The sequence below is a fragment of the Eleginops maclovinus genome, chromosome 13 (genome assembly GCF_036324505.1).
Source record: "Eleginops maclovinus isolate JMC-PN-2008 ecotype Puerto Natales chromosome 13, JC_Emac_rtc_rv5, whole genome shotgun sequence".
Classification (NCBI taxonomy): Eukaryota; Metazoa; Chordata; class Actinopteri; order Perciformes; family Eleginopidae; genus Eleginops; species Eleginops maclovinus.
The window spans coordinates 24,249,264-24,276,988 of record NC_086361.1 but is presented as its reverse complement, the minus strand read 5'-3'; the positions used below and the strand labels follow the sequence as shown (position 1 = coordinate 24,276,988).

Here is a 27,725-nt window from a genome sequence, read left to right as displayed (position 1 = left end):
TTGTCCCTGGGGTCTCCGTGGTGTCACTGGTTCTCTCTACCCTTCACAAACAGATTTTCACAGATATGCTCTTTCAGCGCAGGGATGATGACAGCCGCCTGCAGGTCCAGATCAATACTGCCCCCCCCCCCGGCAGGAACAAATCCCAGAGAAGACCCTCAAATAAAAACCGACCATTATTCTCAGACCTTCTCCTTCAGACGTGATGGTCCTTCAACTCATGCCTCACCTTAAGAACTGGGCCTCTAGCTCTGGAAAGATTGACTTAAATCCATGTTGGGTCCCAGCGATGTTTCCAGCTTCACCTTCTGAGCCATTAAACCCAATGATAGCTCTGTGGTTTGAACTGCGAGAAGAAAACCAGGGTTTCCAACATGACACAATTAAATATTGACCCGCCTTCCCATTCCCAAACATCCACTTACTGTACTCACAACATATCTGACTCTCTGAGCTCTGAGGGGAGGGTGTTGCAGTAATGTGATTAATAAGGATTAAACATCTGGAAATTATGCACACGGGTCAGGACTCGTGCATGTATGTACTGCACTGATTGAGCATGTGTGAAAACACTGGGAGCAGCTGGGAGAGGAAATGTACAGGTTCACTACGTTTCTAACTTTTAACGTTTCAGACTCACGCTCCTATCCGACACATTGCACGTGAAAGGGGCGGGACATCTCTAAGCGGTTGACCAATCAGAGCAGAGCCAGCTAGCCCGGCTCTGGTTTCAGACAGAGGGTGATGCATTTCTAATACGCTGAATCGGCTAAAGATAATATTTTAAAAGGCTCAGTTGTGTTGCTGTTTATATTAGTCTACAGAACATTTCTTATACTCCGAATCTGATGAAGGTTATTATTCAGAATGCTAAATTGATCAAAAACAAGTCCTTTATTTCCATTTTCGAGTCACACTAACCGTTCTTTGTTTTTCTTCTTTTAATGAGTAGAAGGAATATGAAGTTTATCGAGCCCTTTCTTTCAACTCTTGAATGGTCTGAAAATACATTTCTAATACCTTAACTCCTCCTGCAGGTGAGTTTGTGGAGAGGCAGCTCTGCAGGGACGCCATCCTGCCGATGCCCACCCTCTGCGAGGTGCCCTGCCCGAAGGACTGCGCCCTGAGCCCCTGGACCTCCTGGACCCTCTGCTCCAACACCTGCTCCGGGAAAAACACTGAGGGCAAGCAGACCAGAGCGAGATCCATCCTGGCGTACAACGCAGGGGAAGGTAAGACGTCCGTCCGAGAGTGGAGGACAAAACAGGAGGAGGCAGCAGAGAGCCATGGCGAATCACAGGGCTACTTTTTATGCAGCCTTGTTACTGATACTTGATTCTGATTGGTCAATTTGGACTTCCTACCGTCCCCTTTTCATGCATATCTGTTAAAGACGCTCTGATCAGGGGACTGTGTGCATTCATATCAATCCGCAGAAAGAAGTCCGGTCAACGCCAGCTTTGACAAAAAAAACCCATCTTTCCTAAAATGTACATTTTGATATTTGAGGAGGAGAGGAAACTCTATGATGGCTAACCGAAAGACAGAAACGAGAGAAGGAAAGAGGTTTGAAGACGAGTATTTAAAAAGTCCTCACGGCGTTTTCTGACTGAGTTACAGTTAATAAATGTTAATCTAACCAGACGTCTTTCGGCGGGTTGACACGACTGGACCTGCTCCTATCATACAGATGGCAGGAGGTCCAAATTGACCAATCAGAATCGACTCTCCAGCCAAGCCGTTTATTAAGTGGTTGACTCTTATGGACCTTTCAATCCATTATTCATTGTCATCGGATATGAGCAAAGATAACCCCGACCCAGCTCTCCACAAAGATCTGAATCTGCCCGGACAAATCTATAGCCGTCTCCACCGTGAAGCAGGTCTTAGGTTTTGTCCAAAATGTCTCTGAATGATTCTGTGTGTTCCTCTGCAGCGACGGCAAAAGTCGTGGCGTGGGTCACTGTGATGCAGGGTAAGACGTGGCAGCAGGATAACCAGCCTTATAACCTCATCATAAGGTCTCTCCTCTTTCTTTAAATCACAAGCCTCTGCTTCTGTTCAAGGTCCTTCCCTGCTGTCGCTGGTCAATCCAATCTTCGGTACATTCACATTTGATGTTGGTAGACGACAGAGAGTGATTTTCTGCTGATGTAGGACGTAGTCTCTGTGTGTTTAATAACTAGAGGGATGTAGACGTGTCTCTACCTCGATCTATCTATTCCCCCACAGTTTGCTGCCCCAGCAGAATCCCCGTGCTTTGAGAATAGAACAGAATCTCTGACAGTAGAAACAGACGTTGTGCATTAAGTGTTTAACCCCCGAGGTGAGGGTGGGCGGATGAATGGTTTATTAGCATCGTAATTAAAAAGCATTCCTTCTCATGATAGCCCTGCTGCTTTCAAATCTGTACTTGCCTTTGTATTCTCAAACATCCTTTTCCTCTCCTGGTCTTATCTTATTTATTAAACCACACCAGAGTGCAGTATGTTGAAGTATTAATGTCCAGTTAAGTGATTTTACGTATAAAACACGTGTTTGATACCGAGAGCGATGTTGAGGGATGTTATCTCTACTTGCTAATCTGTTCGCCCAGCAGAATAGAAAAACATCCCTAGCTCTATAGAAAAAGACTTCCTGCATTCAGTGTTGAACCCCCAAGGTGAGTGTGAGATATGTAGATGGTGCCAATCGTCACACTGAGAGGACTGACTCAACCTCGTTAAGAGCTGCACATACGGTTAGCATCTGGTTTGGCAGAAGATCTGCGTTTATCTCTTAGCATTCAAGCGTTAAATCTTTGGCGCACCAACAGATCCACAGTGTGCATAATGTGAACGGATCCTCCAACAGAGGAAGGCCCTGCCAGGACAGAAAGCTTTAAGCAGGCAGACTCTGCAGGGTGTGATGGATGGGAGCGGACAGCGTGCAGACAGACAGGTTGATGGTGTTTGTGCTGAGTGAAGCGTCATGTGACAGATCTCTGCACGCCGTCAGCTGACTGAGACGTCAGGCTGCGGCAAAGGTCAGGGAAATATTTCAGGGAGGCCGTCTTACAAAGGTTGGAATCTGTCACGATAAAAACCATGGAGATTAATTTCCTGGTGAGAAGAGAAGAGTGCAAAACTGTTCCAGCGTTTATTCATTAAGATTTCCAGGTGTAGGTTATCTGCATCTGAGCCGTGCATCTTCTCCTGTTGAGTTTAATTTGTAGCAATTAACTAATTATCAATTAGCTCTTCACTCAGCGGGTGCAGCAGTCTCTGTAACGGTTAATGAGCCCCCGCCTGATGAATGACCACTCGCTGGAATCCAATGCTATCTTTCATCAGTGACCCTGTGAAGGTCAGACAGAGTCACACGCTTCAGACGCTCCGGCTCTGGAAGACGCTCAGATGTTTCTGAGGCGCTAAGGGCCTCGGGCGGGTTTGATGGCTGCTGCAAATGACCAGGTTTGGTGGTGAAGGTGAAGAGGGTCACATGGTGTTCACACCTGGGGCCATATCTGTCTTCTGCCCCCCCCCCCTCCCCGGTCAGATCATCTGTCAATCGTCCCTCCATGCTGCTGCAGGATTGTTTGTTTTCCAACAAGTCGGTGTAAATTTGAAGCTCAGAGCTAACATGTAGGGTGAAGAAACCTGCAGGTACATTTGCTTCCAGTAAGCCAAACCATTGTAGGTGCTGCTTCATTCTTCTATGTAGTACGACTCCAAGTGCCCCCCAGTGTAGATTCTCCCACTGATTTGTGTCCTTTTCCATCAGTACGACAGCTAAGTCTTTGACGCTGCTTTGTCATTTTCCCAGGCGGACTGCAGTGCCCGAACATCAGCGCCCTGCAGGAGGTGCGGACCTGCAACGATCACCCCTGCACGGTGTACCACTGGCAGACCGGCCCCTGGGGGCAGTGCATCGAGGACGCCTCCATCCCGGCCACCAACGTGTCTGCCGCCCGAACGCGGGGCGACGACGCCTCCTGCTCGGTGGGGATGCAAACACGCAAAGTCATCTGTGTCCGGGTCAACGTGGGACAGGTGCCTCCCAAGAAGTAAGACTCTTCATGCCGTGTGATTAAAGAGCAGTAAAGTGACACCACCTCTGCTATAGAGAGTAAATATTCAGCTGGGGTTCAATGGTGACCATGTGGGATTGTTTCTGGCATACAGATGTGAGGGTATAATGTAAATGGTATTTGTATTGGATCCATGTTATGACTCGTTAAATCTGTGAAGTGTTCGGGGTTGTTTTGGATCCACGGCTCATGAAGTACAATATATTTTAGTTTCCTGCAAAGGCAAAGAAGATTGGTGCTTCTTCTACACTTGATTTGATTTAAACTCCTCCAGGTAATTTATCAGCAAGAAAGCTACTGTGCCAATTAACTTCTGTGAGGAAAAGTCTCAGATACAAGCCTTTGGAAAAGACTGAAGGAGAACTCAGAGGTCTGGCTGAGGAAGTGCTGACTGCATCTAATGTTTCAGCTTGAGGCTGCAAGAAGCTCAAAACACCAGAGGAACCACTGACATATTAGATCCAACGTTAGAGTCCTGAAGCGCTGCGGTCCCAGCTGTGTGCGTCACTCTTTAGTGTCCCCTGGTCTCCGTTGTGTTTTGAACTCTTTGCAGCATTTGGTTTCTGCATTGCTTTAAGTAAACGCCCTTCTAACTAGCAGTTTTGGTTCTGATAAGTACTAAATGTTGAACCCTGATGCAGATGTAAGAGTAATCCTCGATATCGCGGTCAAATCTCCACAGCATGGCTTCATACTTATTCCTGCCCCTTCCCCAGTAGCTCCTCAGGTGGTGACATAATCAGCCGTGCTCCAGTGCTAATGCTTCCGTAGTAAAAGACTTCCCTTTGTTTCGGCGGCAGACTGTTTGCCCGGCGACTCGGTTACTCCGCGGTCTGCTGGTGTCTGGCGGAGGTGTGAGCTGATGAGCTGTTTTAAGCATCTGGGTCTGTTTACCCCCCGGAGGCATCAGCTGCGAACATGAATTATCAATGTATTTATTCAACAGAACGGCAGCATTATTCTAGCAGTGCTACGCAGACCCCCCCCACACACCCAGCCGCCGTGCTGTGTATGGAAATGCATCTCACTTTTTACTGCTAAACCCACTGTAACATGCTGAGCGCCGGGCAGCAGCCTTAGGACTCACTTCCACATCAACCAAGCCCCCAGAAACCTGCGCTGGCATCCAATCTATCCGATGCATTAACAGAAAATGTGCCACGATATTAATTAGTTGTGGGGTTCAGATGTAATTGAAATGTGTGCATACTCCATACGTCTTTGTTTGCAGATGAGCTTCCAGTCCTGCAACATTTTTAATTGGTGGTCTGCCGGGGGAATTCTGAGCAAAGCTAATTTCCCGGATGGCTCCACAAAAAAAAGAAAAAGGCGCTCCTGAATTTTCTGCCGGGAAGGATTTCCTGATTTGAGACGAGGGTTCAGTTTCAGTGCAGACGGGAGTGCAGAGTTTTGCCAATTAAGAACCTTTCAGGGATCAATTGAGCTGCAATCAATCCAACAGAAAACTAAAGAAGAACATTTTGGCCTCTTGTTGCACAATGGAAAAGCGTTTGATCTTGAATGTGAATAATGGAGTCCCAGGTTTTGGGTTTAATGGGTTTGTTATTGTCTAAATATACAAGTCTCAATCATACACATCTATATTCATCAGAAGGGGAATGAAATGTTCTTGCATATCACAGGTTTTGGAAATCCTCCATTTATTCAATTTCTGCTTTTCTTTTTCAGTTCTTTCAAAAAAATCACAAATTAACAATCCGAAAAACGCCGTTATTGGAGATACAGGGCTAGCTCTTTGTTTTGGACCAGAGTACCTCATACTGCCACTAGAGGCAGCTTAGACTATGTTGTACTGGGATATTAGGAATGGTTATGACCAACAACTGGTACTGCCTTTATTCTTTGGATGATAGTTTCAACTCAAAGTCTTTGGTTCCCTTCGAATGGACTGCAGTAAATATATTACTGCACATTAGGAATGTTCTTCAGAACTTTGCTGCAATTATTTTTAAAAATCATGATTTTGACCTGATATATACTGTTGATGCACAGTTTGACTCAGTGTGTTACGATGCTTAGGTCCCCACGTAGATAGGTACACACACATTTAAATCCTCCAGTTTGTCTCCCAGCATGGTTCCTTTGGCTCTCTTCATGCACCCCTGCATTAGATCTTTACGTTTGTCTGAACGTGTGACGATGTGTTTCAGGTGTCCGGAGAGTCTGCGACCCGACACCGTCCGGCCCTGCCTGCTGCCCTGCAAGAGGGACTGCATCGTGACGCCGTACAGCGACTGGAGCGTCTGCCCGGCGACCTGTCGGACAGGTATGAAGCTGCCAGGGGGGGCTGGCGTACTCAGAGCTGAATTAAAAGTAGAAGTACTCAGGTCTTGTTCTTGACATAAGTCGAAGTACTCAGGTCTTGTACTCAGAGTAAAAGTAGTAGTACAGAGACCTTGTACTTGAGTTAGGTCAGTACTCAGGGAACGTGTGACTGTGAGGCTGTGCTCTCTCTCTGAGAGACAGATCAGATGTGCTCATCATTTTTTCAGTTCCAGCCGAGACGTAATGAAATAATCAGGAACGCTCAGACAGAATACCAAAACTTCTGTCTGGATTATGGAGATGCAGCCTTTTTGTAAAAGGAATATTTAGGGAGTGGAGGTGGTGAGCACCATCTCTTAAACATGGAGACAGTTCCTGCATCCTTTATTCCTAAAGATCTCTCAGGTGTTTTAATAGAGAGATGGAGAGTCATCCCGATGTTAGCAGAGACACTGGTGTTGATCCAGACTCAACAAACAGGATCTGTAAATCCAGATGGTGTCGGCAGAATGGAAACATATTTTCCAAGCAAATAAAACATGTTAATTCTGGCTCTTATTCCCCTGCTGGATGTTCACTCTAAACATCCCCCGAGGCATTCGCTGCACACATCCTTTACTACCTCCTTTATCTGGTGTCTGTACACAGCAGCAGTCTGCCTTTCTGTTCACTTCTATAAAGAGAGCAGATCTTCTAGTTACAGCTTTCTGCATGTCTTCATAACTCCAAACACATCCTCCTGCACAAGCTGTTAGCAATAAAGCGCTATAGACAAATGTGCTTCCTATAATGGCAGATCTTGTCTATTCTTCCCATGTTTGTATGTTTTCTATCTCTCTGTCTCTCCTCCAATGTCTGCAGTACAAACATACCTGCTGGTAGCTAATGCTGCATGACTCTACATGGTGTCGATTTCAACCTTGTGTAGATAAATGGCTCAAGAGAAGTGATACGGATCTGCAAGGAGTCCTGATTCTCTGCTGCTTTTTGGTCCTTATCTACGCTCAGCTTAAACCAGAGCCCTAAATGGACGGGTATACATGCATGTTTTCTGTGTCTTTGCTCAGGGGGAAACACCAAGAAGAAGCAGTTCAGGAAGCGCATTGTGATCCAGTCTCCAGCCAACGGGGGGCAGGACTGTCCTGAGGTCCTAAACCAGGAGAGGGAGTGTGAGTCTCCATCAGTGTGTCAGGGATTCAGGTAACTGGTTCCATCCAACAGAAGTGAAAACACACATCATGCACCACTTCCTGATTCACTCGCCAGCAGGAGAGTTATGGCTATGGTGTCCTATCGGTTCGAAAAAACCTTTATTTCTTCTTCTTCTTCTTCTCTTCTCTCTTCTCTCTTCTTCTTCTTCTTCTTCTCTTCTTCTTCTTAAGATGGAAGATCCACAAGTGGCGGCGCTGTCAGCTGGTCCCCTGGTCCGTACGGCAGGACAGCGTTGGCGCTCTGGAGACATGTGGACCGGGGCTGCAGATCCGAGGTGAGGACACCATCACACACCGACACACACTGACACACACCAACACACACTGACACACACCGACACACACTGACACACACCAACACACACTGACACACACCGACACACACCAACACACACTGACACACACCGACACACACTGACACACACCAACACACACTGACACACACCGACACACACCTGCAGCGTTTTGTATTTGCAGCGTTTGGTTTCTGCAGCTTTTAGTAAACTGCTCATGTTTCCTCTGCTGAATGTTCTCTAGATGCTGCATGTGTTGAAGAGCTGCTGCAGATGTTTCTGCATGTGTTGAAGAGCTGCTGCAGATGTTTCTGCATGTGTTGAAGAGCTGCTGCAGATGTTTCTGCATGAGTTTGGATTGTGTTTCTATATCTGCATACTCTCAGAAGCTGCAGATTCTCCTGATGGAAGAGATCGGGTCGTTGTAGCTCACTTGCACCTGTTGGCCTCCGTAGCTTCATAAATAAGCGTGCTGTTATTCCCTGCAGAATAAGACGTGCACTGCTCCTTTAAGTTGCAGAGAGTGTATTGATGCCGTCGGTGGACTTGTTATCCGTGCACGCTCAGAGACAGAAACCATTATCTGACTGAAGGATCTGCCGCTCCAGCTGAGGAGTCTCCTGTCATTAAGCTCCATTACCTGTAACACAATCCTCCGAGCTGCAGACACTCTCAGCTCCACCTCTGCACCTCCACTCAATACAAACACAGGAGGAAACAGCCATTTACTGTGTGTGTGTGTGTGTGTGTGTGTGTGTGTGTGTGTGTGTGTGTGTGTGTGTGTGTGTGTGTGTGTGGTGTGTGTGGTGTGTGTGGTGTGTGTGTGTGTGTGTGTGTGTGTGTGTGTGTGTGTGTGTGTGTGTGTGTGTGTGTGTGTGTGTGTGTGTGTGTGTGTGTGTGTGTGTGTGTGTGTGTGTGTGTGTGTGTGTGTGTGTGTGTGTGTGTGTGTGTGTGTGTGTGTGGAGATATAAGTGTTTTTATTGTTCGGAGACTGTTACCTAAGGCATATTAAGTAGTGTTTTAATCACACCTACTTCAGGAATCATAACACTGAAGTCATCTTTAGCTGCTTAGATAAATTGCACTCTTTATGCATAGGGATTTTAATCTTTGCAGACCGTTTACATGCACTAACACCCATAGGACACACTACAGATGAAGGATTGAAGTGTTTCAATACCACTGCTGTAGTGCGATGTGATCTTTAGTAGCTCGCTACATACTGACTGAATGCATGTATGCAAGATGTGTGCACCAGGTTTTATTTAGGAAACTGCTGCAGCGCACATGTACCACCTCTTCTTCAACACATTAAGAAACCATTGACCTCCAGACCAGGGGACCAAGCACTAGAGGAAGGATTGAGAGATGAGCTTCACCGAGTACTTTTCAATGATAACTATAACCACATGTTCCTGGTGCCAGCTTTCCTCCTGGAGCTGACAGGTCTATGGTGAACAGTCAACCTCAAACCATTGACTTCCAGACCAGGGGACAGGAAGAGAGGACAGTTAAGTGTTTAGGCCTCATTCCTGCAGCTTTAGTCTCCTCCTCTAACTCCTGATGAATCTGTGTCCTGCAGCGGTGTCATGCAGGAAGCAGGACGGCGGTCAGGCGGATGTGGAGGCATGTCTTCAGTTCTCCAGCTCCATGCCCCCCCTCACTCAGCTCTGCCAGCTTCCCTGTCAGGAAACCTGTCAGCTCAGCCTCTGGTCCAAGTTCTCCTCCTGCAGCGTGGACTGCGTGGGTGTCCGGACCCGCAAGAGGACGCTGGTCGGTGAGTGACAGGGTTCAAATCACACTGAGGACATCCCTCTGTAGAGAGAGAGCGGGAAGAGGACTTGTGAATATTGTCTTCATCTCCTGAGTGTTGTCCATGGTTCCCCTGCAGGAAAGAGTAAGAAGCGGGATCAGTGTAAGAACAGCCAGGTGTTCCCGCTCAGCGAGACGCAGTACTGCCCCTGCAACAAGTACAACGCCCAGCCGGTGGGCAACTGGTCGGACTGCGTGCTGCCGGAGGGGGGGCGTCTGGAGGGGTCTCTGGGCATGAAGGTGCAGGGAGACATCAAGGAGTGCGGGCAGGGATACCGGTTCCAGGCCATGGTGTGCTACGACCAGGACAACCGCATCGTGGAGACGTCGCGCTGCAACAGCCACGGTGAGACCCCCACCCTCAGATCACACCCTTCATTTAGAAGCACCAGCACTAATGCTAACTCATGTGGTGCTTGACCCCTTCCCCAGGTCTTAATATGTGTCCTGTTTATGTTGCAAATGGAGCTACTTTAATGCAAGAAGTATTTCAAACCTGATCTGACAAGAAAACGCATTATAGTAACAGCTATACTGGAACAAATGTTCCTGGTGGCCAAATGGTGGCACTACACCCTCCTGTCAGTCTGTGACGTCATTGGGACTAGGAAACCCCCAATATTTCCGCTGATATATGGTCTATATCTCTCACCCACGGTGGTCTTAGAAATCCCAGCCACCCAGAAATGCTGGCAGTCTGTAGAGCAAGGTGTCTCGATGATGGTGATGATGTTGACGATGGTGACGATGGTGATGATGGTGATGATGGTGATGGTGGTGATGATGTTGACGATGGTGACGATGGTGATGATGGTGATGATGATGATGATGATGTTGATGATGGTGATGATGGTGATGGTGATGGTGATGATGGTGACGATGGTGACGATGGTGAATGTGTTATGATGACGGTCTGCAGGCTACATCGAGGAGGCGTGCATCATCCCGTGTCCGTCAGACTGCAAACTGAGCGAGTGGTCCAACTGGTCTCGCTGCAGTAAGTCCTGCGGCAGCGGGGTCAAGGTCCGGTCCAAGTGGCTCCGAGAGAAACCCTACAACGGGGGGAGACCCTGCCCCAAACTGGACCACGTCAACCAGGTGGGGGACGGGGGTTCAGTGTTTAAATGGACGATGTGTCTCATTATTTAAAGTTGTTTAAGTGTGATAAATAGTAGCATATTCATCTTGATGTAGTTCAGAAAACCAGTCAAATATATTCCTGTGGAATTCCTGAGTCTAATAATCTGAATGAATTGTTTCTCTTCTTTCATCAATGGATTCCATCCACAGGCCCAGGTAAGAGCCTGCTGAATAAATCACTATTTTTAACCCTTTTCATTTTGTTTCCTGTTTTTTGTTTTTGTATCTTTTTTCAAACGTATTTTTTGCTTTGTGATTTTTTACGTGTTCTTAATGTATTATGTGTATTTCCCGTTCTCCAGGTGTACGAGGTGGTGCCGTGCCTCAGTGACTGCGGTCAGTACATCTGGGTGTCGGAGCCGTGGAGCGTTTGGAAGGTCAGCAACGTGGACTTGAAGGAGAACTGTGGGGAGGGGGTGCAGACCCGCAAAGTCAGGTGAGAGAGACCAGGAAAAACACACGGATAATAAACCAACACAAAAATAAAAATCATTGCTATCGTTTCGTTCAATCCGTTCTAATTGTTACTGTTGTTGTTGTTATTATTGTTATTGTTGTTACTGTTGTTGTTGTTATTGTTGTTGTTGTTATTATTGTTATTGTTGTTGTTATTATTGTTGTTGTTATTATTGTTATTATTATTATTGTTGTTGTTATTATTGTTGTTGTTGTTGTTATTATTATTGTTGTTATTGTTATTATTGTTATTATTATTACTGTTGTTATTGTTGTTATTATTGTTGTTATTATTGTTGTTGTTGTTATTATTATTGTTGTTGTTATTATTATTACTGTTGTTATTGTTGTTATTATTGTTGTTATTATTGTTGTTGTTGTTGTTATTGTTGTTGTTGTTGTTGTTATTGACCGCTCTGTTTGCAGGTGCATGCTGAACACCATCGACGGGCCCTCGGAGCAGGTGGAGGATTACCTGTGTGACCCGGAGGAGATGCCCCATGGGGCCCGAAACAGCCGGCTGCCCTGCCCTGAAGACTGTGTGCTGTCAGACTGGGGGGTCTGGAGCCCCTGTCCCCTGGTACGTTATACAGTATATATCACACTACATGCCCCTCCCTCACAAGCTCCCCTTGGCACCTTGAGCAGCTTCAATAACCCTTTAATGAACCTCTGGCCTGTCTCTCTCCTCAGCCCTGTGGGGGGAACAGTTCCAGAGAGAGGACTGCGTCCCCCCTCCGTCAGCCTGGAGAGGGGAAGCAGTGTCCCCCGTCTGAGGAGACGGAGCTCTGCAAACTCAACAGCAACTGCTTCCACTACTCATACAACATCACCGGTAATTCTTCCATATATTTATACCACAGTTTAGACTTCCTGTATCTGATATATGGCGCACATGTACTTCCAGTACCGACCAAATGCTATGTATCCACATCTATTCCCAATTCTACTGTTCTATATACCTGACTGCTTACACTGATCCCACTCTTTATTCCTGTGTCAGTGACTGCAGGATGACATACGGCAGTACAATCTCATATGAGGACATGTTTAATAACTCTGTCGTTGTGTAGATGCTCTGCTGTGAGGAACTACGGGACAAAAAGTGTGAATTCTTAAAAGAAGATGATAAGGGCCACATGAAGACGGAGTTACAGTAATGAGAAGATAGTGGGACATTGTGATAACTCTGTAGAGTCCTGAGGTGCAGATCTGCTACGAGGAGCTACGAGAAGAACCAGATTATTTAGAGACAAAAATCCAGATTTTAGAATCTTCATTTTGAGATTATGAAACAAAAGTAAAACATTGAATACGTTCTGAAAAAGTTAGAGTTTTGATCACATGACAGTAAATCTCATGAGGACATTTTTAATAGATGTCAAATAGAGTCCTGAGGTGCAGAGGCTCTGCTATGAGCGATCTAGCGAGACGTGTTATCTGATTGAGCGTCTGTCTGCAGACTGGAGTACCTGTCAGCTCAGTGAGAGAGCGGTCTGTGGAAACGGAATTAAGACCCGGATGCTGGACTGTGTTCGCAGTGACGGGAAGTCTGTGGACCTGAAGTTCTGTAAGGAGGTGAGTCCAGCAGCACTTCCTGTTACAGTTAACGTGAAGTCTTTATATACAGCGTAAATATCCCCACGTCTCCTCCTGCAGCTGGGCCTGGACAGGAAGTGGCAGATGAACGCTTCCTGCGTGGTCGAATGTCCCGTCAACTGTCAGCTCTCTGATTGGTCGCCGTGGTCGGAGTGCACCCGCAGCTGTGGACTGGCAGGTAAGAGTGTGTTGCATGTTGGCCGGTAATGGTGATTGAAGACTGAGGGAGTTGTAAGACCCCAACTCGCTGATACATATAACATGTCTGGAGGCTCAAACTGAGATATAGAAACCCTGCTGACATCAAGAGGATCATTATTCTCTCAGTCTTGACTCAGTTTTTACTGGCTTAATGGTATTTGATCTTTCTACGGAAAACCAGTGGAGTCGCCCTTTAGGGATGTTCCCATAATGCATTAACTCTTTACCAGTAATCAGGGAAGAAGAAGGATCGAGTTACTGGAAGCTATTCAGGGTTCAGAAATGAAATACGATACTGGGAAAAAACATCTCTATATTACCACAAATCCATTTAGTGGTCCATGTGATCCGTGTGGTTTACCCAGTCATGGTGTGCAAGTGCACTGTGTTTGTTCTCCATATTGACTTGAATTCAAACATGTGGAAACCATACAGATGTAGAAATACTCATCCATCCATCCTTATTCCAAACCCATTTCAGCCGCTTGAATCCGGATCCTGTTCTTTGAGTCGTGACATTTCAACAGCAAAGGTTAGGAAGTATGTTTTCCATCTGACTGATGAGGAGGAGATCTCTTCTGATTTTATTGGCCTTTTTTAAGCTTCTTCACATCATCTGTATCCATGAAAACTGAAGGCGCAAACACAGTATACTCATTACATCACATTTTACACATCGCTGTAGATCATATAGAGGACGGAGGAAGCTCACTCCCCCTGAATCCTGAGAAACCAGGTAAATGACACCATTTTAACGAATCTTAAAGTAGGTCTTGATATTATTGGATTACACTTCAATGAAGCTCCCACCTGGCCACTGAGGCTCTCAGAGCTGAGAGGAATCATGCAGCAGTAGTGGCGGAAACCAGAACCGCTGTGAGGAGCGATGATGTTACCGCCTCAGACCGACTGAGGGAGGATAATAATGTAACTCCATAGGATCAGGGCATTGATTGGCGGTGCATTAGGAGTGTGTGCTCGGGGGCTCGGGGAGCACTCTGCTCTCCACCAGTCCTTGAGAAAATCTGCAGTCCGGAGCTCCGTGAACACACAGCAGATATGAAACCCACACCGGCTTTAGATACCGAGGTAACCTTAATCTGTCCCCCGGCGACCAGGATCTCTCTCCCAGGAACAGCAGGAAGTCCTTCCCGCTCTCCTTCCTGTGTTTGTTTTATCTTTTCCTTCCCTGGAAGAGTTTCATTCCTCATCCCGAGCCAGGAATACCAATGAGCTGGATTTAAAGCGAGCGATGGTACCTGCACCAGCACAGAGACGTGTACACCCTGTGTGCATGGACTATCACGGCAGTGTGTGTTCTGCAGCCAAACACCGACAGTGACAGCTGGCACGCTTCGTATTTTACCCAGCATGCCTCACTGCCACCCCCCGTTCAACCCCAAACTCTGCCATGGCCGCCTGCAGGGACACCGCTGGAGCATCGTGATGGAGGCGGGCTGATTCCTGTCCATGTTAGACTCTGGTGTGTTCTGCAAGGCAACCATCGAACCACTGCACTCAGGTTCAGGTTCAGCAGATTTATTTATACCCGTAAGTCGGATGTGTTGGAGGTAAAGACAAGGAATCCATCCTGACACGTGTATCAAACAACACAGCCTCCCAGCTCCAGCACATTAAAGACTAGGTTAGAAACTCTGATCAGAAATCTGGGATTCAGATTCACTTCAGATTTCTGCACAATGTAAAAGTGGGAAAGATATCCTATGGGTCAGGACCCCAACACAGCAGGATGCAAGCTCATTCTAGGGATGCAAAGATCATTGTGTTGCGATTTCATTCCTATTTCTACGCCTTATTCCCGCCTTTATTCCCGCCTTTATTCCCGCCTTTATTCCCGCCTTTATTCCCGCTCAGACGTGATGAGGATGTGCAACATATCCAGAGGAATGTGCAAGGTTCACAGTAAGAGTAGAAGTCTCCCCAAGTGTTGAACTATTGCTTAAAGGCGTTAAGTGTTTTCCTTCTCTGAAGAGGGCAGACTAGAACTTCAGGATTGGACCAGATTCAATATATTTCGTTATTGCAACAAGTTAAATAATTTGTGCCACTTTAGGTCAAATCTGTCCTCCCCCTGGTATGAGACCAAGCCCGGGACATGTTCCTGTTAGTGTTCAACATGTTGGTGATCATGTCAATTAATCCTGCATGAACTTGAAGAAAGGGAGTTAATAAAATCACCGACAGAGTCTTTGAGCTCTGAAGGATTCAATAACATCTTTTGTATTTTTATTAACGACAGAATTCTTTACAAAATTCACCTTTAAATACACAATTATTACATTTCCAGAGCTGTTCTATTCTGCCATTTAAAGATGTGGTGCTGCACGTGTTGGTTTAAGGTGGAACGGTGAAATAAAACCCACATGCTTCCCCTCTGAGACGGCCGCTAATTCAGAGTTTTCTCACATCCTCCCCTCGGGCACTCTGTTAAAATGCAGAGTGAATTTAGTTAAAGGGCTCGCACCACTGACACCCCCACCACACACACACACACACACACACACACACACACACACACACACACACACACACACACACACACACACACACACACACACACACACACACACACACACACACACACACACACACACACACACACACACACACACAGAGTCCCCGGTTTGATTTGAACACAACAAAGGAGTCTGGGTATACAAAAGATGGCTTCAGGGAGGATGATGAAGTCCCAGAATTGCACCGAAGTGATGAATTATTGAATAATGAAAAGGCTGGAAAATAAGGAGAGCATTTCCCCCAGATGTAGAGATGGGACAAAATCATAAACCATTACAGAGAGAGTCTAACATCTGATGCGATCATATCTGGGACAACACACACTTTACCTTGTGAGTAGAAGGTGTGTGAAGCATTTCCTCACTTATTGCACAAACGTGTTAATGGTTATCCAAAAGTAATCTGAACTAAAATCAATGATTCCTGGACAGATATCTTTTATTAGATATGTGCCCTTAATCTTCTTTGATACATCTCCTTATTCTGAGTAAAACGTTTGAATTCTGAAAAGAAAAAACCTCAAAATCTTTCCTGAAAATCTCAGAGGGTTTCACTCTGATCCTCTTCGGTATTATTTTAACGGGAATACATTTCTGAATAAAACCATACACTTTTTGGTCTCGGTAAGGAAAGTTGTTTCAGACTTCTTGGAATATGATAACATCAGATATCAACACGTGTCTTCAGAAGATGTGTACAGTTTGCTCTCACAGGTAAACACTCTCTCAGTGCAGACCCGCAGTAAACCTCCGTTAGACGCACCCTGACTCTGTGTGTGCCTCACTTTGTCCGGGTGCTATTAACAACAGGTCTATTTATTCATGCCGCTCATCATGTGAGGCTCTGATTGGACGCCCGGGGGTCACCCTGATGCAGCTTCTCTTCCTCGGACCCGCCGGCTCCCTCCTCTCCGTCAGCGCTGAATTAATAATTCATCCTCCCCTCTCGTTATGTGCAGGGAAGCTGTGGCGGAGGAGGACAGTGACGCAGGTTCCCCAGGGTGACGGCCGGCCCTGCCCCCCCCAGATGGAGCAGTGGAAGCCCTGCCTGGTGAAGCCCTGCTACAGCTGGAGATACGGAGCCTGGTCCGACTGCAAGTCCGAGGTCAGTCTCCAATCCCAGACCCTCCGTCAGTCTGTCAACATCTGTATTTCATTTAGGTGTTTCCTGTTCTGCAGTGTGTTCTATAGTGCATCTAAATGGTCTGCAGAGACTCAAATCCGAGCGGATTGGCTGATGCAGAGCGAAGTGCACGTTAAATATACTGTGCATGTAAAGGTTATTCTAACCCCCCCGTGGCTGTCTCCTCAGGGTGCGCGGTGTGGAGACGGCCTGCGCTTCAGGAACGTGTCGTGCTTCGTGTCGGACGGGTCGGGGCTGCAGGACAGCAGCCTGGTGGAGGACGAGCTGTGCGGAGACCTGGAGCCCTCTGTGGACGGAGACTCCAACATCGTCCTGCAGGAGTCCTGCACCGTGCCCTGTCCAGGTGAGGACACACACTCACACACTCAGTAGTTTAATAGATAATAAAGATTAAAGACACTACTCCACACAATAACCCCCCTGATCATTCTAAAGGCCAGGAGGAGATCCAGAAGTGCGTCTCTCTTTAGTGTCCCCTGGTCTCCAGCTGTGTGCGTCTCTCTTTAGTGTCCCCTGGTCTCCTGCTGTGTGCGTCTCTCTTTAGTGTCCCCTGGTCTCCAGCTGTGTGCGTCTCTCTTTAGTGTCCCCTGGTCTCCTGCTGTGTGCGTCTCTCTTTAGTGTCCCCTGGTCTCCAGCTGTGTGCGTCTCTCTTTAGTGTCCCCTGGTCTCCTGCTGTGTGCGTCTCTCTTTAGTGTCCCCTGGTCTCCAGCTGTGTGCGTCTCTCTTTAGTGTCCCCTGGTCTCCAGCTGTGTGCGTCTCTCTTTAGTGTCCCCTGGTCTCCAGCTGTGTGCGTCTCTCTTTAGTGTCCCCTGGTCTCCAGCTGTGTGCGTCTCTCTTCAGTGTCCCCTGTTCTCCAGCTGTGTGCGTCTCTCTTTAGTGTCCCCTGGTCTCCAGCTGTGTGCGTCTCTCTTTAGTGTCCCCTGTTCTCCAGCTGTGTGTGTCTCTCTTTAGTGTCCCCTGGTCTCCAGCTGTGTGCGTCTCTCTTTAGTGTCCCCTGGTCTCCAGCTGTGTGCGTCTCTCTTTAGTGTCCCCTGGTCTCCGTTGTGTTTGGTTTCTGCAGCTTTAGTAAACTGCTCATGTTTCCTCTGCTGAATGTTCTCTAGATGCTGCATGTGATGAGGAGCTGCTGCAGATGTTTCTGCATGAGTTCTGTTTTGTGTTCCTATATCTGCATCCTCTCTGAAGCTGCAGCGTGTTTCTCCTGAGGGAGGAGTTTTAAAGCAGTTGCACCTGCAGGCCACCATACAGGAGCTAAATCACACACAAAAGACCTCCACAATGATCCCATCGAACCTGCTGATCTGATAGAATCTTGGATAGATTCTAACCCAATTTAGAGTAATAATCTGTGTATTCTGAAGTAGTGTAATCCAAAGCTCAGTGTCTGCAGAGCTTCACCAGTAGATGCTGTCTGCTGGTTAGACATTAAACTGGTTGGAAATAAACCAGTACTCTGTTCGTCGACCTCCAGCACCACGAGTGGAGCTTATTCCAGATTTAACAATAACAACAAAGCCCCGGCCGTCGCAGCGCTTTCCCTCGAGTGTGTTTGATTGCCCGAGCTTCAAGAGTTGCAGAGTGTTTCCCACAATACAGCGCTGATGGGAACAGGTGTGTGTGTGTGTGTGTGTGTGTGTGTGTGTGTGTGTGTGTGTGTGTGTGTGTGTGTGTGTGTGTGTGTGTGTGTGTGTGTGTGTGTGTGTGTGTGTGTGTGTGTGTGTGTGTGTGTGTGTGTGTGTGTGTGTGTGTGTGTGAGTGTCAGTCAGGGTTTAGTATGCCTCAGTAGAATGCTTTAACTGGCTGGAAATAGAACAGTGTGTGTATGTGTGTGTGTGTGTGTGTAGTACTCCAGCTTGGAGTGTGTGTGGGAGTAATCAGCACATAATCACGTTAAGTGGCTTAGTGGGGACCACAAGGTCAAACAGGACTCTCAGATCCGCCCCCGTCCATTCGGAAGAGGGGGCCTTGGTTTCAGAGCGTGATGAGAAATGAATCCGGGCTTTAGAGGGAAACTCTGTGATGAAGATGGTTTGATTTTGAGTTCCCTTCAGTGGGTTTCATTCACCTTTATCCAGGGGGTTGAATGGGTCATATCTTTGATGATGGGATGAGTTCTGCAGACCCAACATCACTCAGTTTTAAACAGTTGTTATGACGCCACCAATCAATCCAACTGCTCTTGACCCTGATTGGCTGATGAGCTGATTGAAGGCTCTCCAGTTTAAACGCTGTGAGATGGTATTATTGTCTAGCTTGTCTTTAGGCGGGGTCCATCAGAGCATTATTGGAGCTTTTCTCTAAGGTGTTGTTGTATAAGCATATACTGTATATTATAGGAAGCCCTCCTGTTTCCTGAGCTGCGCTGTTTATAGAAATACAAACCACAGCTGTTTTCATGATGCATTCAGCGTTACGTAAAGTCCAGGGTATTATAAAATGTAATCCCTACATTTCTGTTTTTAATATCAATCATCTGCAGCTAGTTCTGGAGCGTCTGACCAAACAGCAGTTTTAAGGTTCTTCTTCAGGGAGGTTCTTGTCCAAATTACAGTTTAGAAAGTCAAGAATGAACCTACATGTTTACTGTTTAGTGTTCACTTGTGTGCGATGATGATCTACTAATTTCCCTTTTTGGAATCCATAAAGATTATATTCAAACCTCGTTATATTTCATCAACAGCATCACATTTTGAGTTTCCAGCACTGAGCTCTCTCTCTGTTCTGCAGGTGAATGCTACCTGACGGACTGGACCCGGTGGAGCCTGTGTCAGCTGAGCTGTGTGGGGAGGGATGACCTGGGTTTCGGCTCAGTGCAGGTCCGATCCCGAGCCGTGGTGGCCCAGGATCCAGAGAACCTGCTGCAGTGTCCGGAGCAGGAGCTGGAGGCTCGGCCGTGCACAGGTCAGTCTGGCAGAGGCAGGGGGAAGCGTTGAAGCTGCAGAGTGAAGCTCCTGACACAACAGACCAGCAACCCAACACCAGACCAACAACCCTAACCCTATCGCCTCATGTCTTTGGGTCTGATCCAAACCCTGTAGATCAGGGGTGTCAAACTCAAATTCGTCGTGGGCCACATTAGCATTATGGTTGCACTCAGAGGGCTGGCTTTAACTTTAAGACAATATAAATGTATTATCTATATAAATAATTATTGCCTCTGCACTGGATAATTACTGGTTAGTTAATAACTACATCTGAAAGCAGAAATGTAGGGCAAATAATCGCAAGGGAAAATACGCAACCATTACAACACTGAGTTTGGTAGCATCAACACATAGTTGTGCACTGACATATGGTGCACGTAGACACATAAATACTGTGGGTGGGGGCACACTGACATTTCTCTGTTAAATAAATCCCATGAATTTTTCAGATTAATTAGCCTTATTATTTTTTAGATCAAACTCTATTTAAAGATTTATCATTTGAATTTTGCAATATTTGAATAGTCTGAAAGCCAAGACTTTGAAACCCCGTGTTCCAGACCCTGGTGTGTATCACCTGTCACTCGTTGTCAGGGATGGGGAGGGGGGGGTGAGGAGGAGCAGAGAGCAGACGGTGATGGCGGGGGGTTTTCCTCCTGCCTTCACAAACTTTACACACGTATTCACAAGTATTGATTGTCTGAATATAGAGAAACAAATTCATGAGCTGCAACTCAAGACCTCATCTCTTTCTCAAATCACAGAAGTGGAAGTCACCGTAGTGCAAGTTTTATATCAAACATGAATCCATGTGTCTCTGAAAGAGCCGTAGTGACACCGGACTGTTAACAGCGTGGGTCATTCTGTGAGGATCAGCCGTCTGTCGGTTCTGGTTCCGGTGTTTCTTGTCTCGGTTGCTGAAGCAGACTCTGCTCCATGTTGGTGTCGCTGTGCCGCTGTAACTATGCTCTGTCTCTCACTGCCTCACTCGACAGTGACTGAAGTCGCTTCAGTGCGCATGTCACAAAACGAGATGAATTGTGGGACATGTAGTTTATGGGCAACGAGCTTCTGTAAAGCGGCGTGTAGCCGCATAATGAAAGTATTATATCCTTTGAAAACTCTCGCGGGCCACATACAATTAGTTTGAGGGCCGGATGTTGGAGTTGAGTTTGACACCTATGCTGTAGATTATAGTCCACAGCAAATAATCCCGTAATTCCACATGTTCAGTCTGTTGTGTAAGATCTTGGAAGTTGAGAAATAAAAACATACCCAACAGACGCTAATCAACATCTCCAACTGAGACCAAATGCGCTTCAGTGATTGGTAGCTGTACAATCCAAAAGTTTGCACCTGCAGGACAGGAAATACCTCTCCATACCAGCAGGGGGCGTCACTCTGGTGTTCTTTGTTCAAAAAGGGAAAACAGAAAAGGATAAACCCATTCAAACGTTGTTACTCTAACTCATCCCTTAGCTTCATGTTGTGAAAATATGTGAGTATTACAAAGATCAGATACAAAGACGCCCTTCATGGAAACACTGCAGAACAGCAGACCCTCATGGACATCTCCAAACTGACCGATGGTCTCATGGTGTTTAACCGCTGTGTTAACCTTTGTCTTCCTGCAGAGGGTCAGTGTTTGGAGTACAAGTGGAGGACCGGATCCTGGAGGGCTTCATCTCGCCAAGTCTGGTGCCAGCGCTCAGACGGACTCAACGTCACAGGTAAGGATGCAAAGATCTGACCGTTACAAGCTAACTGAGGGTGAACTACATCAGAGACATGCAGCATTATACCACTTCCCGTCCCCTGGAATGGAGGTCAATGGTTTTCTGAATGTGTTTTTGGTCGTTGACCTGAAATAAGATCTGTGGTTTTGGCTTTAAAGTACCCTTGTTTCAACAAAACCATGAAGATGCAACCACTGAAATGAGGTTCTTCCATTTCCCCCGGGTCAGATCCCTCCGTGTTAGACCATTCTTTGTGAATCCTCTAATGGTTCGTGTAGTCTATTTAATTCTATTCGTAGTCAGGATGTGACATAAACAAAGTAAGCTCCGACACATGAGGTGATAATGTCGGTTATTAGGTTACTTAAACCGTCTCCTCCAGAGTCAGTGTGCCAGGAAGCTTTCTAAGTATTGCTTGACGGAGAGCTCCTGGAAACTGAGCAGATGACGCTCTGATCCGATGCCCTGCCCAGTCAATCCCATTGTTCATCACATGGCAGGTTAATCACAGCAATGACAGGAGCTAATTTATCATTATCTTCCTCAGAGCTTTACCAGATGTAAAGCTTTGAAGTCTTTATCAGATGTGTAAAATCCCACTGTCCTCTTAAAATGAAAGCATGTTCTAGTGCCCACAAACACATTTCTAAAGGGATGAGACTGGAGTCCTTCAGCTCTTAGTTCTGGTCTTACCTAAGAACCAATCCCAAACAAGAGAATACAGATTGACACAAATGTGTTTAACGAAGACCCTGTTCCTCACGGACGGTCGCTGGAGAATCCCAGTTTTACAAAACATACATTTAAGCTGATCTTGCTCCTCATTTGGACGTCTATCTACCAGAAAGATTTCCTCGTGCTTTATTTTGCCACTCCGTGTGCACACAGGCTTTGAGCCGTATCTTTTTACTTAGTTGAGCCCTGACTTTAAAAACAAATGTCAGCACACTCTCCTCAGGATGGTTTCCCTGTGTGCGACCGCTCTGATTGGCACGCCGCATCTCTTCCCTCCTCCGAAGCAGCGTCGGCGTTCCCCCTCATGAATATTCATACACAGCTCTTCTTCCCGAGCACGCCAGCTGATCAATATTCAAGCAGCTCTGATAGATTACCGTGTTTTTGCAGCCATGTGTTTTATGAGAGTGTCTGCTGTTGGGATCAGTGTCAGACTGTCGATGTTATCCAGCTTATTCTACCACAGAGGGAACTCACACTCCTTACCACACAGAGCCAAACCACTCAGCAAAACCCCGGATTAACCTGAATATTAACGACTCGAGACGCGACACGACTCAAGTCTGAGTTTCAACTCAATGAAAATATGTAGATCTGCTCTAGTTTTAGTCCTGAGTAGTAAAGCAATGATAGGACTGTTCAGAGATCCCAGAGGACATGTCTGGAAGTTAAATCCAGTAGTAAGTTGCAGGTTCTGGTCTCCCTGTGGAACACCTTTATTTGAAGCTATCTGTCGGGGCTTCTTTAATATGATGTTTGAAGCCTAACTGATCTGCACTTCATTTCCCAGTGATTTTTGCATCTATAGACAGCACAGATATGGGTAATAGTTATTTTGGTAACAAACGTCCCCACATTTATGTAATGCTGCTGTGTGAAGGACTAAGGATGTGAGAGAATCATCAAATGAAAGGACCATTAATCGTCTTTAATGGGTTTCACTCACTTCAGGACGCCTGCGTACTCTCAGCCTTGATGCAATGTGTAAACCAAAGCATGAATTAAAACCAGTGCTTAAATCAGTCTGGGGGTTTAAATGGGATTTTTTTAGTGCTTCTCAAACAGAGCTAATTATTAAATTATACCGGCACCCCCACCCATGGTAAGCATCAGTGTAATGAGCTGAATATAAGAGAGACAGGAACAGAGCCTGCTCGCCTCCAGCTCAACTGAAGTTACAAAACTGGGGCACAACTGTTTCTGTTGGTGGATCCTTTTGGTTTCAGGCTGTAACAGAGTTATCCATTGACTGCGAGTGACGGTCTGATACTGGATGAAGCACTTAAAGATACGTGTGTGTATTTGGAGCTGATTTACCTGCAGGATCCTTCGTCAAATGTGACTTCTTTGCTCTGCAGGTGGATGCCCGATGACAACCATGCCGATGTCTGACCGATCCTGCGACCCGCCCTGCAGCAAGCCCCGCTCCCTGTGCACAGAGGTGAGTTCTGACAGACATTTCTAACATCTGTGGTCACATCCTGTCCTTCACATTGTGGTGAAATAGTACATATACCATGGCTTCTTGTGGAGTCTCTTGGCGTGTCATGGTGCTTCTGGCATGTATTCAACCCTTTTTTCACTCAAATGTGTTGCTGTATGTTCAAAGTCTGTCCTAGGACTAATGTAAACTCCTAGCTGGTTCAAATTGCGAAGAGCCAGTATTCACTTTTTACTCTTCAGCGGACCAGCTCATCCCGGCCGAGTCCCCAATATATGCTGCTCTTAGCTCTTGGTGCTGACTTTGCAAAAGGAGTCACCTGAGTTTATCTGAACAGAATCACGTCCTGGTTTTTGATATCTAGCGCTGTAGCCTTCAGGGGAATTTACGCAAACAACAAATATTAATTCTGGCATGTAATGAAAGCCTCAGTCGCGTCCTACTGTCTGCAGCCTTTGCAGCTTCTTTAACCGGGTTAGAAATGCATCAGTGTTTCAAAGCCCGGCATCTCCGTTTGGCTGAGAGAAGGTGTGCTGGAGGCCAGGCTGAGCTGCAGACCCCCCCGCTGGGATGAAAGCAGTGCATCTGGACAGTTTAAAGAAACAGAAAAAGGAGAATAGAAAAAAGATGAGAGGAGAGAAAGCAGAGTAACCTGACTCAGGATGCGGCCACCTGTTGTTCCCCATTATCCTCTCTGAACACACCTGGACCTGCAGTTTAAAACCAGCTGCTGATGTTTGGCAGAAATACAACACGGCTCAACAGAGACTCTGAAAAACCAGCTTGAAACAACTCAGAATACACTGAACTTAAAACACATCCATGAGGAGGGGATCCATTTTGGCTATTTGCAGTTCCTGCACAGATTGTGTAAAATTCTGGAATCATTTTCAGTTTTCATTCCAAAACTGAGATACTACGTCGGCACTGATATGGAAAATGATTCCTAGAGTCGTAAGGATGATGATGTTTCGGCTCTCCACTCCCTGAACTGAATATGAATTGTTTGTTTAAGCGTGAGGGTTCACGATTCAGAGATGTGGTTGCTAGAAGGTGTCTGCAGGAACAGAGGATTGTGGGTAAGTTTAGACTCTCTCCAGAGACTGAACCCAGATATATATATACATTTTTACCTCGCTGCTGAACCTCCTTTGTTTGCCTCTGAGGAGTGAATGATGATTTCCTCCCCGCTCCGTCGACTGCTGCACGTTCTGTTTGCACGGCATCACGATTATCCTCCAGAGACCGACGGGGGTGGGGACCCCCTGCCGGGTGAGGGGGTGAGGAATTCAGAGAGAGAGAAATGTGGAGGAAGGGGGGTTGTTCCTGCAAACAGCAGCACTGAGCTGGTTCATAATGAGATGAATCATGGCTTTATCTAGAGAGGCTCAATGGTGTGTTTGAAATGCTGCAAGATATTTCATCTCAGCTGCTCTCTGCATTTGTTGCCTGGAGATGTATTTTCCTGCAAAGACTACATGAGTTTAGCCATGACTCACCTGTACCAGACGTATTCTTTGAGCTCTGAGACATTACACCCTTTAGCTACGGCTTGGTGAAGTGCAGGAAACCAGATACTGAACCAATGCCTCTATATTTAAAATCATTGAGACGGTATTGTGTGGGGTCCTGTCTCTAGGGTTCCTCCATAAGACCGGCTGGCTGCATATTATCCCTTCATTAACTCAGAGCCTTCTATTCTTTGTGAACACTCACAACGTATTACCATCCCTACCCCTTCTCCACGTAAGTGAAATCCAGTTCTGTGCTGGTGTGGGTTTGCAGCTGGTTTATACGGTGGCCAACAAAAGCGTTACAATGGCCCAACACCTTTCCCATTAGGACCCCCTCACCCCTCACGGTCATACACCTTATCCAGATCTACAAACCCATGTAGACCAGATAGCCTTACTGCAAGGACGCCTTCATGATCCATGCGAGAGTCAAAAGCTGATCCATTAGAGTCTTCATCTTTGAACTCATACTCTATTATGAAGTACAGGACTACAGCCCCAGCAAAGAGGGAGGGTGCCGTTAGAGTTCAACCTGCCCAGCGTGTTTGTTTGTGTAGCTAAAGATAAAGTAGGAAGGCCTTTAAGGAAGTGGACAGATGTCGATCAGGGTCACAGAGTGGTCTTGAGAGAGTGTCAATAAATTCCTCAAGATTTCCTCCCTAATCTTCTCTCCCCCCTGCAGCTTCACTTCATCCATTCCTGTTTATTCAGACTGATGCTTTGTTTTGCTCTTCAGGTTTTGTTTGTATCTTGAACAGGTCACCACTCATGTTCAGTGGTGGCAAGTAACATTCGCTCAGATACTGTACTTTGAGGTACTTTACCAAAGTACTTGCCTTAAAACCAAATAAATAGGTTTCTGTCGTTGTGTGAGGAACAACAAAACTAAATAACCATCCTGTTGGCGCTCATATAATACAGGAATGAAGACAGGAAGAGTAAACATGTACTGAATAAAGCTGTGACCTAGAAAACAGTCAGATGTTTGCTGTCTGAAACTTAAATTCAGCTCCCAAAGAAAAGCCGGAATCTGTTTTGACCTGGTCTCCATTCTTGCCCTACTTTCAGCACGACTTCCCCTGAGCCACGTTTGTTTTCCCCCTCTCTGTTATTCTCCCATTTCTGCATCAAATACCTACAGTCATACACGTCTTGATGATTGCTATGAATAGATTTAAAGTCAAACATAAAGAGTCTGGCTAAAAGTAGTAAATGTAAAGAGGCTGGTAAATGTGAGACCATGTCTTGCCTTTTTCTAACACCTTAATTTAGTTTTACAGTTTGAATTTAGGAATAAGGAGCCATATATGTATAATAATAAGAAACGCAAATAAATGTCTGCAGATTTTTGAGTTAGAAGTCAGTTTTATCTTTGTGTTAAACCTCCCTCTCCTCCTCCTCCTCCTCCTCCTCCTCCTCCTCCTCCTCCTCCTCCTCCTCCTCTTCCCTGGTCCAGGCAGGGGTGTGCGGCTGTGAGGAGGGCTACACCGAAGTTATGACCTCTGATGGCGTGCTGGATCAGTGCACGGTCATCCCAGTGCTGGAGATTCCCACCGCCGGGGACAACCGGGCCGACGTGAAGACCATCCGGGGCTTCAACCCAACCCTGCCTGAAGCCAGCTCCCCGGGCAGGGGGGGGCGCACCTGGTTCCTGCAGCCCTTTGGACCAGGTAGGGGAAAACACCAATTACATCCATTACAGCAACACAAAAGAAATGTCCTCACAGAACGGGTTGTTGCTCAATACTCGGTCCTCACAAGTCAGCTAAACAAACACCTACACACATGTATTATGTCCGACCCTTGAACTCCTAAAGCTGAAAACATATTGGCTTCATATTAATATGACAAAATGAGAATATGAGCAATAATACGAGGAAGCAAAATATAAATAGGAATCAAGTATTGAGAGTAAATAATGTTCTGTATTATTTCTTTAGGGTCAAAATATCATATCTTCATAAAAACCCTTTAAATTAAACCCAGCTCTAAAAATGCTCTTCTAATTGTTGACCAACGACCTGCCTCCCACAGAAGGAAATCACCTTCAGCCTGAACCACATTACGATATATTCTAACTAATGCAAATTGTGGAAATGTGTGCAATAGCTGAGAACACAAAATGATTGCTAACTCAGCTATAAAAGAAGGACGGGGGGGGGGGGGGGGGGGTGATTAGAGTGAAGGGAGGTAAGAATGGAAGAAAGGAGGACAAAATAACAAAAGGGAGATAATAGGAAAGGGAAAATGAAAATGAGGGTAGCTGAAAGAGGGGAAAGAGAAAAGCAAACGGGGGAAAGAGAGAGGAAGGAAATACACTTCTGGAGTATAAACGGGGGAAAGAAAAGGACAGTTCTGAAAATGAAAAGCTATATTTCAATATGTTTTATTCTAATACTCTTCTGTTATACAGCGCTAATTGAAATAACTAAATGTGACAGATACTGGTTCAGTCTGCAGTAAAGCAGCTATTTATTAGTATTTTTCTCAGGCTCATACTACATGTGATGACAGTGTGATGAACACTTGTATTTATAAATGTGTTAAACAACAACACATTTTGAACTGGTGTTGAATCTGTTAATGGTCCCTGTGTGAGACACTAATGTGTAGCTCTACTGCCCCCC

The 27,725-nt window shown here is 46.2% G+C and overlaps 1 protein-coding gene across 2 annotated transcripts in view; it reads left to right on the top strand.

The window, feature by feature from the left end:
- thsd7aa (thrombospondin, type I, domain containing 7Aa) overlaps nucleotides 1-27,725 on the top strand; it is a 92,350-nt gene that overhangs the window by 60,866 nt on the left and 3,759 nt on the right. For both annotated transcript variants that reach the window (XM_063899163.1, XM_063899162.1), the window contains exons 8-27: nucleotides 1,038-1,232; nucleotides 3,805-4,045; nucleotides 6,241-6,356; nucleotides 7,423-7,555; nucleotides 7,738-7,841; nucleotides 9,442-9,636; nucleotides 9,751-10,017; nucleotides 10,591-10,769; nucleotides 10,962-10,967; nucleotides 11,114-11,247; nucleotides 11,694-11,847; nucleotides 11,961-12,102; nucleotides 12,730-12,845; nucleotides 12,927-13,044; nucleotides 16,564-16,709; nucleotides 16,917-17,091; nucleotides 19,476-19,649; nucleotides 21,307-21,402; nucleotides 23,502-23,584; nucleotides 26,555-26,768. In XM_063899163.1, the coding sequence (XP_063755233.1) occupies nucleotides 1,038-1,232; nucleotides 3,805-4,045; nucleotides 6,241-6,356; nucleotides 7,423-7,555; nucleotides 7,738-7,841; nucleotides 9,442-9,636; nucleotides 9,751-10,017; nucleotides 10,591-10,769; nucleotides 10,962-10,967; nucleotides 11,114-11,247; nucleotides 11,694-11,847; nucleotides 11,961-12,102; nucleotides 12,730-12,845; nucleotides 12,927-13,044; nucleotides 16,564-16,709; nucleotides 16,917-17,091; nucleotides 19,476-19,649; nucleotides 21,307-21,402; nucleotides 23,502-23,584; nucleotides 26,555-26,768 (2,988 nt within the window). The remainder of the gene's footprint in view (nucleotides 1-1,037; nucleotides 1,233-3,804; nucleotides 4,046-6,240; nucleotides 6,357-7,422; nucleotides 7,556-7,737; nucleotides 7,842-9,441; nucleotides 9,637-9,750; nucleotides 10,018-10,590; nucleotides 10,770-10,961; nucleotides 10,968-11,113; nucleotides 11,248-11,693; nucleotides 11,848-11,960; nucleotides 12,103-12,729; nucleotides 12,846-12,926; nucleotides 13,045-16,563; nucleotides 16,710-16,916; nucleotides 17,092-19,475; nucleotides 19,650-21,306; nucleotides 21,403-23,501; nucleotides 23,585-26,554; nucleotides 26,769-27,725) is intronic.